The sequence below is a fragment of the Malurus melanocephalus genome, unplaced genomic scaffold (assembly GCF_030028575.1).
Source record: "Malurus melanocephalus ecotype Western Australia unplaced genomic scaffold, MMel_1.1 scaffold_84, whole genome shotgun sequence".
Classification (NCBI taxonomy): domain Eukaryota; kingdom Metazoa; phylum Chordata; class Aves; order Passeriformes; family Maluridae; genus Malurus; species Malurus melanocephalus.
The window spans coordinates 2,190,997-2,212,419 of NW_026623316.1; the positions used below are offsets into that span (position 1 = coordinate 2,190,997).

The 21,423-nt window shown below is 37.6% G+C and overlaps 1 protein-coding gene across 1 annotated transcript in view; it reads right to left on the bottom strand.

Annotated features, from left to right (window-relative positions):
- Window positions 1–6,635: 6,635 nt before the first annotated feature.
- ALDH7A1 (aldehyde dehydrogenase 7 family member A1) overlaps window positions 6,636–21,423 on the bottom strand; it is a 15,865-nt gene continuing 1,077 nt past the window's right edge. Inside the window, exons 3-18 of the mRNA XM_057367772.1 lie at window positions 21,108–21,173; window positions 19,457–19,537; window positions 17,009–17,132; window positions 16,246–16,378; window positions 15,612–15,656; window positions 15,213–15,290; window positions 14,278–14,375; window positions 13,292–13,333; window positions 11,670–11,764; window positions 10,720–10,804; window positions 10,327–10,433; window positions 9,491–9,607; window positions 8,961–9,058; window positions 8,722–8,795; window positions 7,886–7,961; window positions 6,636–7,128 (exon numbers count right to left, since the gene is read on the bottom strand). Of these exons, the coding sequence (XP_057223755.1) occupies window positions 7,074–7,128; window positions 7,886–7,961; window positions 8,722–8,795; window positions 8,961–9,058; window positions 9,491–9,607; window positions 10,327–10,433; window positions 10,720–10,804; window positions 11,670–11,764; window positions 13,292–13,333; window positions 14,278–14,375; window positions 15,213–15,290; window positions 15,612–15,656; window positions 16,246–16,378; window positions 17,009–17,132; window positions 19,457–19,537; window positions 21,108–21,173 (1,374 nt within the window). The 3' untranslated portion in view covers window positions 6,636–7,073. The remainder of the gene's footprint in view (window positions 7,129–7,885; window positions 7,962–8,721; window positions 8,796–8,960; window positions 9,059–9,490; window positions 9,608–10,326; window positions 10,434–10,719; window positions 10,805–11,669; window positions 11,765–13,291; window positions 13,334–14,277; window positions 14,376–15,212; window positions 15,291–15,611; window positions 15,657–16,245; window positions 16,379–17,008; window positions 17,133–19,456; window positions 19,538–21,107; window positions 21,174–21,423) is intronic.

Consider the following 21,423-nt stretch of genomic DNA (forward strand, 5'->3'; position numbering starts at 1 on the left):
ATGGAATCTGTCACTGCACTGCGTGGCTGTGGAGCCATAATAATTGCTCTGGAAGCCTTGCAGGCAGGAGCAGACCTCTCTCAGCACAAGGTGCTCACRGATTGATCTCACCATGCAGTCAGGACATGCTGCAGTCAAACCATCACATTTGTAGCTCACACAGTGTGAGGCCTTTTTTTGTTACCTCTGACCCCTGGCAGCCAGCCCTGCTGATGGGAAATTGGGAGGGGATCCCAGCTGGGTGGGTGTAGGCTTCCACAGTGGGGCAGGAAGGACAGCAGGAAAAAACAGACAGCTTTTCTCATCTCTTGCACAAGTAGAACAGCAGAAGASCATATTGGGGAAAAATACAGCTTTTTGCAAGCAATCTCCTGGGAAAGAGCTGTGAGGGAAATGATCAGAACAGATCAGGATTTTTTGTGTGTTGGCTGCACCCACTGTATTCATCTTGCCTTGAAGTTTCTGTTAAGTGGCCTAGTAAGATCCAGATTCTCTATCCCCAGCAAACACAAATCTAGAGTAATTATACAGAATTATACAAACAGAAACAATACTAAATCAGAATAAAGAGGAAAGAGCACAACGACTTTTGACTCTGCTCTCATGGTTTACTGAACCATGACAAAAGTTGACTAATCCCTCAGTACCAAGGAATAAGAAGTTACAGAACAATGAAACAGATAAACAATCAAAAAAAAAAAAAAAAAAAAAAAAAAAAAAAAAAAAAAAAAAAAAAGGCTTGGTCATGGAAATACTATAGAAACTATTATGTTGGTCTACAGGTATCTGTTTTGACTCGGATAATATCTGCTATAATTGTATGACAGAACTTGGTCTGATCTCTGGCAGTGGAATCATGAAAGATCATGATTTCTATTAACCCACATTACAGAAGAAGTTTTCCAAGCAGTTTAAATACAGAATTCAAAATATGCTTYCTGAAAGGCATTGAAGCTTTAATAATTTAGCTTCAAGCAAATACTTTTTTTTTTTGCATATTCAGCAGAATCTAAAACACTAATGTCTTATCCCAGTTTCAAAAAAACCCTAAAGAAACAAAAYAACACTTTGAGGAATTACAAACTTCTCACTTAATTAGGAAATCTGTACAGAACTCAAAAAAGAACTGTACAAAGTATTCTTCAAATTTACTGCTTCCCATAGGAATAACAAAATGGAATAACACAGGCTGAGTACAAGRAAGGGTTAGCCCCTCTGTGAACTTTCAGTATTTGTTGTTCATAAAGAAGAAGGCAGTGAACAGCCGGAAGAGAAAATGATATGATCACCATGCAAGCCAGAGTACTTAGACAAACAATGGCTGACATAAATCTCACAGAGATTTGAAATGCATGATTTGCCACATCAGAGATGATTTTTTAAAATGCAGAACAAAGAGACTGGTGTGGTGGTTTGTCTTGGGACTTTTTTTCACAACGCATGCTTTATGACATTAGGAAAATTTTCAGCAAAGAAGACATTAAGAGGAACACAACCATCAAAACAAGAATGTTTCTTCTGTTCTGAGATGCCTACCTTTGCGGTGTTGTTGGGTTTTTTTCCATAATCACAATAGATAGTTTTGACAGCCTGTTGGATTCATGCACCAAACAATGAATTCTGAACAGATTTGGAGGTTTGGGGTGATACTGTACCCTAGAGAATATGTCCATCTATGCATCATCTGCCATAAATGCAAACGTATGTCTTAGCTTAAACTACATCTGGTTTTGTTCCTTGCATTTTCCTCACACAGTAATCCTCCTCTTATCCTTTTATATATTTAAAACCATCTCTTTCAATTTATTTTCTTTTGTGCACTCTGCCCCACCTCCCACTTGCATTGTCTGACCTTCCCTAACACTCCCAGTGTAATATCCAGCAGTTAAATCCTGGTATTGGGTCCTATATCTCCACAATGCTGCCTGTGCCTTTCACATTGGCTACTACCCCATCATCAGCATCTCATCATCATTTCTGGTGATTTTCAATTCCTCATCCTCACTCAAGGCACTTTCATTTTCTGCAGCCAGCAATGGGTTACTGCCTTCCATCAGATGCTCCAGCAAAACTAAGGTGCTTTTCAGACTGTTCAGGACTCATCTCTGTATTAAATCAGCAAGGAAAAAAGAAATAAATCAGTAACAAAGCCAACCAAAAAATATGGGAAGGAAACAAGCAGGCAAAACAGAGTCAGAGTAGCCAGTAGCCAGCTGTGCAACAGTGATGCTTGACCTACCATGTTTAGATTTCCTACCTTTTTTTTTGTATCCTTAAATTTTCATCTCTTTTGCCTTTGCTCCATGATCCTAAATGCCCTCTCTTCCAGCCAAAGTCCTAATATTGAGTTTTTAACCTACAAGGACTTACTACAACAACAAAGCTTCAGAGCATAGTTCAACATATACTGCATTATGAAACATCACCATAACCTTATTCTGCTATTTGTTCTGCTTCAAACCAACTCGAAGAGGAGGTATGTGCTACACTTTTTGGAYGTTTCAAGTACAGCTGCCACAGCTGGAGTGCCAGGTTTGTATTATGGGTCAGTCTAAATCACAGGCCAGTGAACGAGTAGCCTCATAAAATCCACAGAAGATGGGAGACAATAATGACTTAGTAACAGTTTATGGATTAACTAAAAATCCTTAGAAGCAAGAGAGATTATATTTATCTTGTTCCTCATCCATCTCCCATTTCTAAACYTGCACATTGACATCTCATTACTTCTGTATCACTCGGCTCAATAAGCGAGAGGGTGATGTTAACTTCACTATCACAGCTAAGGAGGGCTGGGACACTTGTAAGAAGAGTGTCAGGGAAGCATGAAACACAATTGCTACCTACTGCCAGCTTTGCAGGCTTTAATCTAATGAAAGGATGTGCCTTCCTCTGAAATTCAGAGATCTAACTTGCACTGTTTGGTCCTCCTAAGCCTACCTTGAAAACAGGCTGCAGGAAAAGAGTATAACACCAGGGAACAGCGACATACTGGGTAAAGTATGTATTAAACCATTTGTTCTTCCTGGCTGAAACACTATTATTTTTAACCTTTGGCTTTTGGAGTTAATGTTTTATATAACAATTGAACTAATCAACTGAGGCTTTTGCAGAATAGAGTGTATTTAATTAGTGGCTCAGAGGCAGCATTCCCAGATGTACTGGAACATAAAAAAACATTCAAAGAGGTCTGTGTTCCACACAGCTGGTTAGCAAATGCAAGGCTGCCCTCGGGCAGGCTTTAACCTGACCAACAGCGACACCAGCAGGAACACAAAGGTTTGAAAAGAGGCTCTGCTGCCCTCTGCTGTGGAAGACCCTGTCCCAAAACGCACATTACCTGGAGGAAAGTAATTACTTATGCACCTATTACTTGGAGGAAAGTAATGAGCTGTATGGAAAAATCAATGCTAATAATTTAGCAGAAATAAAAGACTGCTAACCAGTATCTACCTTTGTACAAGCTATCCACAGGGCAACCACGTTCAAAGTGTGAGACAAGACGCTTCTCACTGTAAGCAGCACTTCAGTGGCAGCAGATGTCTTCACACTGAATGCAATGAACCCATTAGTTTCCAAACACAAAGCATGTAGCACATGAAAGCATGTCTTGCTGGTTAAAGAATATCAAACACTAGGAAGACACTAAAAAAAATCCTTACTAAGTCATTGTTTTTACTCAAGAATTTGATTGTGTGTGAATAAGTCATTTTACCCCTACAAAAGTCTTAAATTCTTTTTCTGCTTCCATCTAGGAAAATAAGAGGATACATTTGTGCAATACATGACCAGCACCTTCGTGCAGGACAAAAATAGTCAGCAATCCAGAAGAAAATCCAGGCACAGAAGTCTCCTGTAATTTACACTTTTCCACACCGTTACTAATGAGATTAATGGAGAAACATGAAGGGATTGGTACAGCTAATGAGTTTTGAATGCAGCACCTATACACATGTGATTTCTCACACAGAAACACAGCTGCCACAAATTAAAGAGTTCTGGCAGCCATGTGGTTTTGAACTCATCCAGCAAAAACACAAATAGAATGACAGAAACAACACATGAAAAGAACGTGATACAACATGGATGGGCTGGTGCAAAACTACTGAAAGAATACAGTGAACACTTTCCCAGTTGTTTTAAATTCAGCATTGCAGGACCACTTTTTGCCAAATCCCAAGCTGAGACCTAAAACTGGCAAGCAGTATTCTTCACTCCTGAAAATTGCCTACTCCACAAGAAGAAACTGTGATAAGACACAAGAGGATAGAAGAGAAGCAGCCTGCAGCTCCCATTTTCACAATTCATTTTTTAAAAAGCCATAAATATTATATGCAATATAATATCAGCAAAAATATTAGTAGAATTGTCATTTTTCTTCGGGTAATAATAAGGCAAAGAGAAAGAAAGTTACTTGCAAGACTGTTCCCATCAAGGTCATTTCACAGTAAGCAATACTGTGCCAACAAATGAATTATTGATCACGTGTCATTTAACACTTGTTATTCACTGGTGTTACACACTCAGCAGTAATTAAGTTTATGCAACAGTGGAAGACGCTGATAGAATTTGTATTAAAACTGCAAGTTCTATTATGTTGCACATACCAATAGCTCGAAGACATATATGAATTCTCAGAATTGCTTTTCTTGGGTGAGGTAACCCACTGACAGGTAATGAAGTTTACAATCTCCTGAGTGGACTTTCCAAATAAAAGCAGAAATTGAGAAATTTGGTGCTTATAGTATATTTAAGCCTCCTTAGTTCAATTCTTCATCATAATCATAACTGCTTACAGGTGCCTAAATCCGTGCCAATGCATATTACAATCTGCAGCAGTCTTTAAAAGCCACTTCACTGGCAGTCATTCCACCAGCCAGTTCTGGTGGATTGTGCTCCACCACATGTAAGGAATTCAAAGCTTTCCAGAAAGRGAAGCAGCATTATGATAACTTGCTCCAATGCCATACTAGCAGTCCAGTGACAATGCAGATAGCAGATCTTTGGAAAAGCAATTCCAATACTCAGCAAAAGCAGGGCTGAACTTGTAACCTGCTTAGCGAGAGAGCTCATTCCCTGCCTACACAACATGGATCTAACCCACTTAGTCATAACACACAGAGGCAGTTACACAAGGACTTCAAGCTGAGTCCTCTGTAAGGCTACCCAAAAGTTTGTGTTGAAGAAGGAATTATGTATCAAGATGTAAAGTTAACCTTCAGAAGTTCAGCGTGCTTGCCACACAGTCACCTCTTGATCACATCTGTGCGTTCTTTCCATTTGTATTAATTTTCAGATAATTATTTGCAGACCAGTCAAACATCAGACTCACCATACCAGTTTTGTTCCATTCACAAACTGAGTTYGCATATCTAAAGCCAGATGGAAGAATCAACTTTATTCCTGTAAATTAAACAACTGGGCTTGAGAAATTATTTTACTCTCAGASTATTTTACCCTAAAAAGAGCTTGTATTTTCAAGAACAACAGATGTGACATGAGGCTACCCAAAAACTCTAATAAGCTGCAAGAAAAGAGAATTCTTGAACTTATTTTTCATTGTTGAGAGTTTCATAGTAAGTTTCAGTGCCACAGAACAGCATTAAAGAGTACAATTTCTACAAACTTGTGCTATTCGCTGAACAACTAAACTTGGGAATTGAACTGTTTCTTTGCCCTGTCTGCTAGTGATTGTCTGCTTAGGGCACATCAGTTCCTGATGTGTGCTAACATACAACATTCTTTAATGAATAGCCAAACATAAAGAACTAGAAGAGAGAATACACCTGACAGCAAGAGGTTCAGTAGGAAAAAAGCTTTGGCTGCCTAATGTTTGATCTACAGAACATGACACCCAAAATACCTTCTGCAATACATAGGTAAAATTCTGAACMCTATGCATTTTAGAATTAGAAACAAAGCTGAAAGGAGATATGATATTGTGATATGGTAGACTTTAAACYCAGTTTGCTCAGCACTGCTATTAAAACATCATTAAAATAAATCAATAGCCAAATCAAACTCCTAGCATCTGAGTGCATAATGAACAGTTCTGCCATGTTCAGATTGTGGAAGCTTGGTGCACGGCATTGAGAGGAAAAGAACCCCCAAAAACAATACAATTAAGAACTTCAGAAATTTCTCTGTGGAAAGCTAAAATCAGCCTAGTAGCATTTTTTCTTTTTTCTCATCCTGAGTTGTGACAAAAGCTCCTAAATGAGCCATTGTTGCCTGTAGTCTCAGAAACTGCCACAAGAAACTYCCATTGATGTGAAAAGCAAGTAAACAATGTTCCTTGCCCTGGCAAACTTATCCCTGGARAAATACATCCTCTGACTGCATCACCAGTTCTTCAGCCAGTTTGGCCGTAGGACGTCACAAGAGCTGTCACAACCTCAACTGGCTGTAACCCCTTCAAGTGTTAAAAAGAGAATCCAAGACCCTAMAGCAGACCTGTATCTCCCAACATGTGGAAATCTCCTTTCTTCTCTTTCTGAASGAGTGGCAAGAAAACTGAAGTAGTGCCTTTAGCCCAATGATTCTTCTCCCAACTAGCAGCTCAGTGTGTGAAAATGGACAGTCAGCTGAATGTTCCTGCTCAAAACCAGTGAATAAAACAAATTAGAGGCTCAAAGTATCTCACAAAATGTACCTTTATTTATGCATTGAAAAATAGCCCTGTACTGCAGCCCAAATATCCCCACAGCAGCAGTTACCTGCAGGAAACTTGGCACACAGTTTGAAACACAGACCTCATAGCTGGAAATATCAGCAAAAGGTGKGGAGGGATAGGCAATGCTGGTACTGAAATACAGTGTTAAGGCAACAGGTTACCCAGGCCACCTGAACCCAAGGCTGTTAGTCTTAGTCACCCTCCCTTCTTCCCAAAGACCACATATTTCTCATTTGCAGACTATGTTAGTAAATTTATACATATAAAGTGAAGCAATTTTAGAGTAGCTGATTTTCTGACAGAATTGGTTTCAGACAATAATTTTTATCCCCATGATGCTTAGGAGCTGCTTGATTCTGAAATGCTAGGACGGTTCATAGCACAGSCATTCCTAAGGTTGTTACTGAAACTTGATTCCTTGAGCCAAAGGCAAATCTTTGCTGTAGTTGATTGTACTGAAAGAAAAACAAGAATAGAGACCACACTTAACCACTGGGACAGATTATGCAGTCCACTTCCTATATACAAGGATTCTGATTCCTGACACATCTAAACAAAAGACTTCATCAAGCAGTTTGCCTATTTAAAGTTATGAACTAACTTTACTCTAGTTTTCAGTATATTAACTATGTGCAGGGAACGACTACATTTTCCATTATCTCTAGCTTTATGGAGAATCTTATTTATCTATTTAATCTCTTACTAGGAGAACATCCAGAGAGAAAARTCAAGGTGGGATTTCTCACATTCATATATGCCTTTGCATGAAAACCACAGATATCACAGGTAAGGATGATGGAAGTCAGCAGAGAATACTAATGGTCATCCACTATGGGCTATCAGGAGATTTGTGGATAGATAATCAAAAMCAGCTGAATCATCCACCAGTAACAATAGTGATGCCCTCATGGCCCCCTCACTGTGGTTGCAACTCAGCAACCTGACAAGTTTCAGTAATTTTTCAGATGTGTTTAAAATCAAGAAAAAGYGGGGGGAAAAACCAAAACCTTTTTTACCTTTGGAAAGTAAAAAACAGGTCTTTATAAAAACCCTTTMAATCATCTTCTACTATGAATGTGAAAAAAAGGCAAATACACTTAATAGATTATTATCTCACATTCAGTAAAGATAGTGGCCTTGTAAGTCAAGGATTTATATGTTTTGAACTTTTGGAAGTTCATCTGTAATTTAAATTTATTTGGTCTGTCTTACCAAGTAGACCGCCTCATATAAAGTTTCCATGAATCACTTCCAGATTCTCTTCCCCCACCAGTGTGCTTTTCACCACCTGTAGCAAAGAAGTTATAAATGAAACGCTATTTTTGGACATGGAAATCTGGACTAATTCCAGGAGGTAAGATATTTTATAAAAATGCATGGGAAAAACTATTACTTTGCCCTTGTCCTATATCTGAATTATTAGCACCCTATACAACACACACAGCTAACTCGCTCCTCATAGTTGATGCAAACAAATATCTGCCTGGAGTTTGAAGTCTCATCMTGCTGACATCAGCAGACCCCTTTTTATAAACATTTTGTCTTAACATGAGACAAGAGTACAAGAATGTGCTGTGTTCATATTGTTTAAATGGTAAGATTAGYATTTCTCCTTCCACCTCCTCACTTCCTTAAGCACATGCAAAAAAGAGAAATAAAGGCAGAAACATTATTTAAGACTTTCTCACAAAAATACTATATGCCATACATGTTACATAAACTTGCAAACATACACAAAATTGTTTARGATTGTTTTAGTTAAAACTGTTTTAAACAGTTTTCTACCTGGCCATATCTTTAAACACCTCAAGAATTAATCTCTGAATTACATTCCTTCGATGGAGGGGAGGAGAAGGAAATAACACATGGAATTTTTAAAAACCAAACTTAGGTATTTTTAAAGCTTTAAATCAAACTACCTCTAGTCAGTATCTGTATTCAGTTAAAGCAGTATGATTCAAAATTAACTTGATTTCTTCACATTTAGTTATTTAAACATACTGATTAAAACCTGAAAAAGGAGACTTAAAAAAGCACAAGCAACATACCAAAAGCACCTCCAATCTCAGCTCCGCTGGTTGGGATATTAACATTCACAATGCCACAGTCAGATCCCTTTGGCCTGCAAACAAAGATAAGACACAATTCCTCCTTAGGATCAGGAAAGGCTCCCTCCCTAAAATGAATGCTATAAAATGCTCAGCTAGCATTATGCATAGGTTTACAAAAGATATGAAAGACCGTGTTCTTATGCCTCAGGAAAGTATAAAAATAATTTAAATYATACCCAAGCCAGCGGAAAATCCTTCCCAAATCCTTGGTAAAGATACTGCTGGAAAGACCCTGTTTTACTTCATTATTCCAGGCAAAAACCTCCTCTTCCTCCTAGAAGGAGCATGCATCAATGATTAAGCCATGACTATCCAAAGTAAGGCAGTTGCAAAGAAGCACCATGAGAAAAAACCCAACATACCACTGCCGTAATGCAAATGTACAGAATGGCACTGGGCAAATACACAGGTACCACATGAGCAAAACCTCCCCACKGCACAAAACACACTGCTTTTGAACAGATACCAACAATATCTGCACCAACTAATGAACACCAGCAATAAAAATGTATTCCTRTACAGATTCTCATCTTAACTCCGGTGCTCTTCACATAAATGCAGCTACACAGTGGGGTAAGAAGTGCAGAATAAGAGCTACCATTTCTTGAAGTGCTGGGACAGTGCATGGATATGACATACATGTGAGATCTCTCCCATGACTCCACTGCTACCATCCTYGATACCTAATTCCCCACTGTTATTTTACCTTAAATTTCAGCACATACAATATGGGGGCAAACGTCTCAGTGTGGACAATGGGAGCATTGTGAGGAAGGCCAGTCACAATGGTTGGTTCAACATAGTTTCCAGGGCGATTTATAACCTTCAAAATACATAAAAAACAACTGAGTAAGTTCCAATTAGGTTAGTATTAGTGTAGGAAAGGAATCCTTCATGGTCTGACTACTACAGTTGTGCCTAGCAATCAGAAACAAAAGGCCAGCTAATCTGAGTAACTTAAATTTTACTTATTTAAGTGTTTAAAATATAGAAGTATCATTTATGTCCACTGAGGATGTAATCAAATTGTAAAGTCTAACAGCTGAAACTTCAATTCTCCTACCTGTAAGCTGATTAGAATTTAAAAGATATAAAGAAAAAAGAAATTAAAGAAGTCTCAGAACAACAGGTCAATGAGAATTAAACATCCTGTATGATGAAGATGTACAAGTGGTTGCCCTGAATCTCCAGTATYTTCTCCAGTTTGATATTGTGAGAGACAGAATTGCAATTTTCCTTGTGTTTGACATTCACCATTTACATTGCTGTTTTTATTTTCACCATCACCTGCAAYTGGGCAGTGGTATAAGAAAGAGACAAAAGCTCTTAACCATTTCTTGAAGGAGAAGGCAGCTTCCAAGTAGAATTGCCTTTACTCTGAAGACAGGACTCCAATTTCAAACATTCTCCATCTGACTAAACTAACATCCTGTACTGGCTGAAAGGACAAACTGAGGTACAATCTTAGCCTACGCCATCATATTACTATATTTTTTTTCCCTAAAGGACAAAATGTAGAACAGGAAATAAAAGTTGAGTCACCTTTCCACCACAGACCACAGAACCACCCTGTTGTTTTGCYTGTTCTACTGCATCAAGGAACATTTTCACTGCTTCTTTGGTATGAAGAGGCCCATACAGAGTGTCAGCTAAAAACAAAAGATTCAGAGGAATACTTTCAGCAAAACTGTATATGTTAACAAATACTCTTATCATGACATCTTGGGACTGTTTAATCTATACAGGATGAGCAATATTAGGAAGATTATTCATCTTCCTTTCAGAGTCTGTATTCTAAATGAAACAAGCTATTTCTACTCCCTGGTAAAYTGATAAAGTTAGATAGTTTGGATCTATAATTCCTTCAGAACTTAAAYAGAAAGAAACCAACAGCACCATGTTTCCTAAACACATAAGCTGGAAAGAGCTACTTACAATCCCATGGATCACCAATGCGGACCTGGGCATAGGCCTTGGCAAGCTTTGTCACCACCTCATCATGGATGCTTTCGTGGAGAAACTAAAATGTGATGAGAAAGTTGTCAGACAGCATAATAACCTATGTAACTATTCCAGAAGTACTACTGCACTTTGAAGAGGGCAGAATAAAGAATGAAAGTATTGTAGCTTATATCCAGCAAATGCCAAAGTTAAAACACAGAGAGGCCAAGGCCTCCAAACTGCACCAACACCAGAAAATTAAGATATAAAACCTTCACCACGAARATCTAAAACAAGCCAAGAAACAAAAAATTTGTTTTAATTTTACCCCATCTCAGTTCAGTGTTATTGATGAGTCCTTTCAACATTTCAGTTTAGTGCTCCAGAACAAACACTCAAATAATTCTATTGCTACAATTTGAAGTATCATTGCCCTTCCAACACACCCAAATCAATTAAACCACATCCATTTTAGTTAATATTTACCCATTCATCCCAACTCTGAAAAGACTATACAGACATGGGCTGACACTAATACACCTTTAAACTTCTTGAAGATGATTGGTTAAAAATTAATAACAAAGCAAGCAACAGACGCCCCCTTRATTTGCTGAAATATAAACACTGCACCAAAATTTGTAGCATCACAAGCAAAGCTCTGGCAATGAAAACAGAGAGAAATACAGAAGCATGCCAAGTATTATTTTCCTGGCTATTAGTACATTTAGAAACACATACTAACAAATTGTACAGAGCTAGAATTACAGTGGAATGAAACCAYATTCTTATTTTCTCACCATACTTATTTCTGACAAAATTGAAATGTGTTTCAAACATTATTTGTTATTCTTCACAATATTAGGAATTGTTAGGCATTTTCCGAGCTAATTTGGAATAAGTTTAAATTCAGAGCGATCCAAACCAGACTATACACATTTACTCACCAGCCTTCTAGCAGTTGTGCACCTCTGACCTGCTGTTCCCACAGCAGCAAACAGAGCAGATGGGATGACTAGGTTCAGATCTGCATCTTCAAACACTTAAAAAAAATTAAAACATGAGCATATTAAATAAACAGGCAGTTCACAAGACTTAAGATGCTAAACAATTTTATAAACTGAGAGGCTGGTCAAGAAGCATTGGGAACAGCTGCACTAGCAAAGCACAGTGAGACACAAAGAAAGAYCTTGAAACTCCTACTACTTCTCTGCAGCTGAAATCAGACACATGGAATCGGACACGAATGTAGGTCTGAATTACTGAARAGAGCCTTTGCAATAAAGTTTGCAAAGAATTCCAGTTTCCTTTTAATTCCAGAAACGACAAGCAATTTCTTGCCATTTCTCCACCTCGCCCATCTTTCACTGAGAAATCTACCTGCAWAAAGTAGCAATCGTAAATTATATGCAGGTGGCCATCCAAAATGCACAGCTAAAACACATAAGCATACAGTAATATATATTACACAATGAGCTGAACAAATTCATCTGGCTAGAATACATTGAACTGTTTTATAAAGCTCAAAGGATTCCCAAAATATCACTCAGCTTAACAAGTTCCACAGAAGTCTCTTAAGCATCCAAAACTATTACTAAGTTTGGGACAAAGTCCAACCAAACAATGATTATTTGAGTCTTCAAAGCCAATTCCAGAAAATGCAGGACTTTGAATGAAAAARTAAACAATTTTCAAAGCTACTGGCTACAAAGCAGTACAGGGGGGAAAAAAAGAGTGGTTCAAATGTGATTGTCAAAAGAGTAGATGAGATGTATGTAAATAAGCACATTTGTCCAGAATATGACAAAGGTGAAACAAAAGGCAACAGCACAACAGGACAGCAATTTAGTTATTTATTGAGTTTGCACATTCTTTCTGCCATGTTGCTCAGCTTTATAGTATTTATACTATTTACCTTGAAACTGGATCAAAACCTAAGCTACTTAAATCTGAAAAATGAGSTACTCAAATAAAACCTGCATGCTTTTCTTTCAAGTGTCCTAAGTATCTTTGGTTTTATATATATGTACTTATACTCTAAAATGCTGAAAGTATCGTGCTCATGCACACAATAGTGCAATCAGGCATTGGAYCAGGCTGCCCAGGGAAAAGGTGGAGTCACCATCCCTTGAAGTATTCAGAAGGTATGCAGAYGTGGCACTTGGGGACAGGGTTTAATGCGGGTGCTGGGTTAAGGGTTGGAGTCAATCAAGAGGCCTTTTCCAACCTTAACAATTCTACAACTAAAACTACCTAAAATCAAACTTATTTAATCTTGTCCACAACCCATTATTGAAGTTTACCGCTTTTCTCATTCTATTCTCCTCTTCAATATTGATTACTGAGATCTTGGATTCTCACTTCTTATCTTACAACACTAGCCCCTCCACAATACCAAAGATATTCTCAGCATTCTATTATTCTGTATGTACTATATGTACTTTCAAAAGCCTAGTGTGGAGGGAAAATACAAACAAAATAAACAGAAAAAGGGACAATTTGCTATAAATATTTGCATACTAACTTCCAAATTTCAACTACAGGATTAAATTTCTACAGTGCATATTACCAATAATGGCATTGTTTCCTCCCAGTTCCAGCAGGCTTCGACCTAACAAAAAACACAAAGTAAGTTATGCCATGCACACATGTATTCACTGAACCTCAGCCAGTAAGGTCCAACTACAGCTAAGCTTCATTAAACATATTTTTCTGGATAAACTAAAAATTTTAGAGATCACAGTCAACTAATCACTCTAGCCACAGCAGCAAATTACACTGAATACTATATCGATCACATGTTGTGAAGATACCTGCACAGCAGTTATGGCACGAAGAAGTTTAAAAAGATAGGCAATAAATAGCACTGAAAGAAAAAAAGATGAAAACAGGAAAAAGCTGCAGCWTAAAAAGTATGACATAGCAACTGTTTATCTAGAATCTGAGAGAAAGAATCCCAGCCTACATGTGAGCAAATATTTGCTATCTGTTCTGGTTTTGGGGGACTTTTATATACTTGGTATGAACTTCAGATGTATAAAGTAAAAAAGACATGTTCGCAAGGTGGTGTTATGAAACAAAGAAATTAGAATCCAGCAGCTGAGGTTAATCCTTGCCTGTACACTTTCAAATATTTGCAACAAAAACAGCACCTCAAAAATCATCACATTTCTTCTATATTTATAAGGAGCAAAACGTGAGGGGCAATGTATTCATGTATTCTATTCACATTGCCAAAAGACCATAAGCCCTGTTTGTTCACCCTGACAATGTCCATACAATTCAATATTCATGGACACCATCACATCTCTTTTCAAATTAATTGCAGGACTATGGATTTGTGGATAACCTGGAAAAAAACACTGAGTTGTAACAGAACAAACTGAAAGTTGCTGAATYTATCTACAAGCAGTTTCAAACTCCCATTTTCCCAAGCCAAAAAGGGGRRAAAAAAMCAAAACAAGTAACACTGCTGAAACAGTTATTTTAAAATCCTATGGGGCACCCCTGCATTTACCAAACATGAAAAGAAATAAGAGAAGAACCCACACTCACCAAACCTCTCCTGAACCATTAGTGCTACTTGCTTGCCAACTTTCGTGCTGCCAGTGAAGGACAAGAGGTCCATCCTCTCATCTTTTGCCATTGCTGTSCTGCACAATGGGAAACAGAGCACTATGTTCAACGACAGACACACTGACAGAAACGCAGCTTGCACCTTCCACATACATCAACTTCAGCCCGGGAGATCTTGAAAGCCAGAGCCACTTCTCTGAAACATCAGGTGACTGAACTAATGGCAGGAAAGCCATTTTCTTAGCCAGAAAAGAGCAACTAGGCTGTTTCCCCCCAGCTTTTCAGGCCAAAAAAAGCATCTTCTGTAGAAATACTGAAATTTAAAGTATATTGTTAGATTAGCTCCAATTGTTATGATCCATAAGAAAACATGCATATCTGTGACTTTATTTAACATTTTCCATATGTTTTGCCTTCCCTTAAACTGCTCAAAATATATGTAAGAATATATATCTGTACTGAGAATTTCCACACTGTAAAAATCAAACAAAATTATTTGATTTGTACAGCCTTCTAGCACATGTATACACCCACAAGCAAGTGCAGAGTCCTGCATGAGCATGGAAAAGGGGAATTATTCTCCTCCACAACTAATCTAAAAGGCTAAAGCACTATAAATTGAAAACCCTTAAGAACATGGTAAGGGGACTTTATATTAGCTGTGTTCTTTGGGTGTATGCAGAAGTCATGTCTCTTCATTAAATATCCAGTAAGTTCTTTGTTAGCAGCTGATCTCATAACAGCATGTAGAYATACATAAGTGCAGGGCCAGAGTTTCGAACCAGATGAGAAAAATCATGGCAACATGCATGTRCTGGGAACTCCTAGAGACCAGAATAACATTACGAGAAGTACCCCAAAGAATATTCCTTACCTTTTATAAAAGTTCACAAAACACAAGAAATGCTACCTACCCAATGTCTGCTCCACCACAAACCAGAGAACAGATGGCTCCAGGCAACTTGTTATCCTCCAAGACTTTGGCAATTATCCTGGAGTCAAAGATGTCAACATGTTAGAAATTTCTAACAGGTGCAAATATGGAATGAACAATTAGAACTGTCTGGGACTTTTGGGGTAGTAGTGGTTTTGGGTCAGGAGTTAATATTAAACCTACAAGACTTAGTAATTACCTATTTTAAGCAGCCTACTTTCATTTAGCATTTTTAAACAAATGTTATTGGTAATGCACAAGAAATCAGTTTTTAAAATGCTAAATTAAAGTAAGAAAAAACCTWAAGTATCACTATGGCATTTATTCTTTGGAGAAGTTCTCCTTTTTATTGAGACTAAGATCAAAGAAACCCACTCACTTTGTAACAGCAACACTAACAAGGGATGTTGTAGGAGCACCCTTCCTAAAAAGAAAAAAAAAGGAATTACATTTTCTTATTCTTTAAAATTCTTTAAGAATAAAAAATAATTCAAATATGCAATTTTTATAGTAGCTGATCTATTGCACACTTCCATTAGGCTGGTTTTCAGCTATGTATTARGACACAAACTCAAGCATTTCCTTCTGCAGCTAAGCATTTTGATCTTCTACTGAAATCCATTTAAACAAGGGCTAGGCCAGACATTTGAGTGAAGCAGGTAGATGAAAACAAAGCAGGAGTTGTAAGAGGAAGTAAAGTTACTTCTTTACATTTTTAATCTTAGCTATACCAACTCTGAATATATGAACTACCACTGCTGCAAGTCCTCAACCTGAGCTCTTTACTCACAGGCCATTTGGTTATGTGCTGGATGCATATGTACCTTAGTACTTCAAGAAAGTGCTTATCACAAAATAAAAAGAAGCTCTACAAACAGACCTAAAAATAAAATTTAAACCTACATTAGATAGAATCAAATATCCAGAAACAGCTGATACTCAACAGCAATTTCATGCCCGATATAATAGCTAATTTAAAAACACTGTTACCAGGTTGGAGAGCTCGATCTTACCAGAGGCAAGCATTTCCACAGATCATTGCAATTGCACTGTTCCACCCATAAACTGCCACAGGGAAGTTGAAGGCTGTAATGACTCCTACTAACCCAACAGGATTCCACTGCTCTATAAGGGCATGGCCAGGTCCTGAAAGCAAAGCCACAAAATAATGCAGTTTTCATCCATTTAATGTTTGGGTTTTTTTGGAAAGRGAAAATATGCAAGCAAGAAACCTAGCATCACTCTTCAGTACACCACAGCATTAGCTTGTGAAGAGCTGCATTATTTGTGCTCGGCAGTTTACTTGGATCAAGGTTACCTACACTGTGCAAACATAAAGTCTCATTATTTTAGCAATTCAGTTAACATAATGATGCCTGTGTGCTAATCAACAACTGACAAGGAGGTCTCTCCTTTCTAAGCACACTTCTGAGCTGTTTATGTACTTTCCTCTACCACCTTTCATCAATAAAGAAATCAAAGAGAACCTAATACTTCAAAGATCAGAGAAAATGGATGGACTGACCTGCTTATCTGTCACTTCATTAGGTACTTCATTAGGTACTTCACTGGCACTACTGTCCACCACATCTATTCCTAAATCTCCCTAAATAACACACAGAACAGAGATCCTGCTGCACTACAAGACCATATTTTTACGTTACATCCCCGTATCTCAATTTCTTGAAACAAAAGAAAAAAATAAATACACAAAAAAACAAACAAAAAAACCAAAACAAAACAAAAAAAAAACACAAAATAGAAACACATACTTACTTTCTGAAGGCAAAATAGGTCCACCAATCATTCGGGACAAACCAACAGCATAGTCACAGACATCAACATACTCCTGCACTTCCCCAACACCCTCGACAAAAATCTTTCCCATTTCCAAAGAGACCTGAAAAAATTAGGGTAATTTTTAAATTCCCTTGAATCTCAAACATATTTTGTCTCCCATTAATATAAGGTGTATCTATTCACCACGTAAAATTTTAACACACATTTTTTCACTAGAAGAGAGTCACCTCTTTCCCAATAATAATTCACCTTAAAGAAACAACACAATAGACAACTGGACAAGAGTTACATCTCAATACAATAGGAAGAAATTAGAAAAGGAAATTAATGAATAGAGAAATATTAAAAACACCTACTGAAAAGAGTGTCCAACACTAATGAGGTTCACATGTTCAGAATAACAAAACCTTGGATTTACATCAGCAGCCTTGCCTACACTGTGGGCCAGGCAAGGAACAAGCTGGAAGAGGGATTATTCTACTCCAGCAAAAGAAAACAGCCACTTATGTTTTTCATAAGCCAACTATTGATTTTACAGCACCTTAAAGTGAATTTGAGAGATTTCATTTGCAGATACTGCTGAAAATGTATATACATGTTTAATATTTTAGTAACCTGGGATGCTTAGGATCTTTTTTTCTATTTTCTGCTGAAGTCAATCTTAAACTATATCCTTCTGTTWAAAACATGTTAGATTTACTCAGTTGAAATGTATCAGTGAGATTAAGCTGGTATTTGAAGACATGTTCATCCAAAAGTGAGAAAATTTGAAAATTTAGGAACTGAGAAATCACCTATTTATCTCCACTCAATTTTATAAGCATGCTCTGGTATCTAGGTATGACCTTTATGGAGATATCACCTACCACTTCACACTTATAATTGTACTTTACAAAGGCAGTTAAATGAGGAAGTAGGTTCAAATGATTTCCATGGGATTTTTCACTTTGTGTGAAGGTTAACATAAAGATTACTAATAGTATTTCTATGATATCTGTGGTCATCTCAATATAGAAGGAACAGCCCCTATCTGTGACCAAAAATGCAGGGATATCAGACATATTTGCTAAGAAATACAGCAGTGAGTCTGTAAGTGCAGTAAAAATACCAGTTTACTTCACCTGGAAACTTCATTAGGACATGGCAAGGCAAGGCTGGAAATTTCCAACARCATATGAAAAAGATGAGATTCTATATGGTTAATTTTTATAAATCCTAAAGCCAGGTAAATTCTTAAAACCTGAATACCTACTGCACTTCTTTCACCCTGTAATTTATCCTCAATCCTAGCAGAGCTGAACAGACATTATCTGTTTTTGAAAACTACGAAAAGGTGGCAAGAAGTCCTAAGTTTTGGTCAAGGAATATAGAACAAACTTCTGTCTGTCGACACTCATCAGGGAAGCTGTACTGTTTTTAAATACAAGAGTACATTAGCCCTCTAATTCCACCACAGAAACTGTGCTGAGAAGACAACATCAAGGGAAACAGCAGAACAAAGTTTTGAAGGTTAACAATATGGGCTTGACTACACATGGAGTTATTCACTGGCAGCTGTTTCTGAACAGCAGAACAGACAGGGAAGCCCTGTAAAAAGAGAGCAGAAAGTTCCCCACTTGTCTCTTATTCTTCCCTAGCAACTAGCAAGAGTTTTAAAGGAGAGGTCCTTCAGCCTTTATGTCCTGCACAGCACTGCAAGATCATCTCATTAAGACCATCTCAACTTCTGAAGCCTCATATTTCCACATGTCACTTGGCAAAATCCTGCAGATCACCAGAAAGAGCTCAAGGTTAAAAGCTCTGTATTAGAGGAAAGTCTTTTTCAAGATACTTTTAGTATTAGACAGTGACATATCTGAAAAGCAAGAGGGAAAATAGCAGGGCAACAATTGCACCACTCCTCCCAGGCAGCCCCATAATAAATTATGTTTTCTTTTCCTATTATACATTGTTATTTCATAGAATCACATGAAATACCCTGAACTGGAACAGACCCACAGGGATCATCAAGCTCGTGGCCCTGCACAGCACTATCCCCAAGATTCACACCATGTGCCTGAGAGGRTTGTCCAAATGCCTCCTGAGCTGTCAGGCTGGTGCTGTGACCGCTTCCCTAGGGAACCTGTTCCAGTACCCAACYGCCCTCTGGATGTAGAACCTTTTTCTCATATCTAACTGAACTCTCCCCTGACACAGCTTCAATTTCATTTCCATGCCGTATTTTTTTTTTAATTTCCTTCTTTTTAGTATTAAAACTTAATTCGGGAAGCTAACAGAACTGACAGCAATTATTTAACAATTACTAAGGTAAGTACTTCAGAGAAAACTGTTAGTATTACTAAAGAAAAGACAATTTTGACACACCTCTTGCCCTCATTCCCCATTCATCCCAAAAAAATTTAAGCTACTTCTGAAATATCTTACCAAGCTTCCTAGAACTTTGATTTTTTGTCTCAGGGCATCACCAATCTGTCGCACTATTTCTCCACGTTTAGGTGCAGGGATCTAGTCAAAACAAAACAGAAGAATCTATGTGAGATTGAACTTGTGTGACTTCTGCTGTATATATACTGCTAGCTTTCTGTCCTTGCAGTAAGCAAACACTGATTGCTGTGCTTTTTCCTTTATCTTCCCAAGACACTGTTACTTGTTCGTTTTTATCATGTGCACTGCTTTACAAGAAACTATTTCCTGCTTCACAGAGACTGCAGATAATACTGCACAYATTTTGTCTGTTCAAAACTTCAGTKCCACTGAATATTGYCAGAAGCATCCAGACTGTTAATCCTATTCTGTTCAACTACATCACCCACGATGCCACCAAACCATCAGCTGCACCTCAAGAAACRTTTTTCATTAAAGTCCACTTACTGGTTTCTGAGCCTTTGAAGTGTACTTAATACCACACTTTCAAACCTTTCTTTAAGTATGACATTTGTTTTGTTAGCAGAAACTAAGACACACAGAAACCTCAACCGTGAAAATATTAAGCTCATATATCAACTCTTAATAGATTTTTTCTAATGTGGAATCAGTATGGTAAATAATAATCAATAGCCAAGACAAATTGGCAAATCATATGCAACAGGTTTTACAGGATTAGAACAGCAGTTCTCTGCAAAAACAAGACTGAGGAGGAATACATAAACCATGAAAGCACATCTCTTTACAGGCAAAATCTTCCAAGTAAGCTCACTACAAACAACAAAATCTACAAATTAATAACAAACAGCTTTGAGAAAAAGTCTTTAAGAAACATTTGACCTGTTGATTCTTTATTTGTTGGATTGGTTTCAGATTATTTCCAAGCCTTTTACAAGTTACCAACATTATACTCACAAATTGTAACAAAARAACATGTACTACCATGTCCTGAGGAAGCTGAGGAAGCTGTTGTGTTTGTACTAAACTTTGTTATCTTCAGACAAGGCAAACTTTGCTGGCTAGAACTTAGAATACACAGTACCTTTTAAAATCCAGGTTTCAGGCTCCAAAGAAATGGCACATAGTTGTAAGAATCAAGCCTGGCACAACCATTGAYAGAATACACACAACATAATTCTAATGCTTTTGCCCAAGACAGTCATCCTGTGAAATACCAGGACAGAGTGTGAACAAAAAAAAAACCCCACATATTTATAACCAGCGGTCTTCTTCATGCCATGAGAACAAGATGATCAATGCAAGTTATACATCCATATACCCCACAGAGTTCTCCCAGAAGAAAKGAGGTGGCAACAGGAGGTGAAACATGCACAGGGGTAGTTTACTTGCTACAAGTTCCTGAATTTCACCAGACCTGTTGGCAGCAGCTCACAGGCACAAGGCTTGGTAAATCTGCCAGGCTTTCCAAAACAAACATCTACCACAAGTCAATATCCTCATCTTTGAACCTCAATGATACTATGCACAAACTGTCTCGGTTTGTTTCTTGAGATCACCACTTCAGATTTTTGCTTTAATGCAACACACACATATAAGAATACATCTTAACATCTTCACCTGATAGGGTAATTTAATAGCCTGTCTCTGCCAGAGTTCTGTTACAAAATATGAAAAGTCTCCATTAACTTACATCAGCCCAGACCTTCCATGCCTCTTTAGCCTTCTTTACTGTTTCTTCATAATCCTCTAAATTACCCTATGTGAAGAAGCACATCAACATTAGGAAAATTAAAATCCCAAAAGAAATGCCATAAAAAAGCTTCTGCATCCAACTCAAGCCATTTTTATAGAGATTATTTGCACTACAGTGCTTTTACAGGATGTTTGCATTCTGACACTATTTGGTCCCAATATGACACATTGTTTGAAGTCACAGTTAATGGAAAACACATGTGCTGCCTTAATAACAAAAAAAAAAAAAAAAAAAAAAAAAAAAAAAAAAAAAA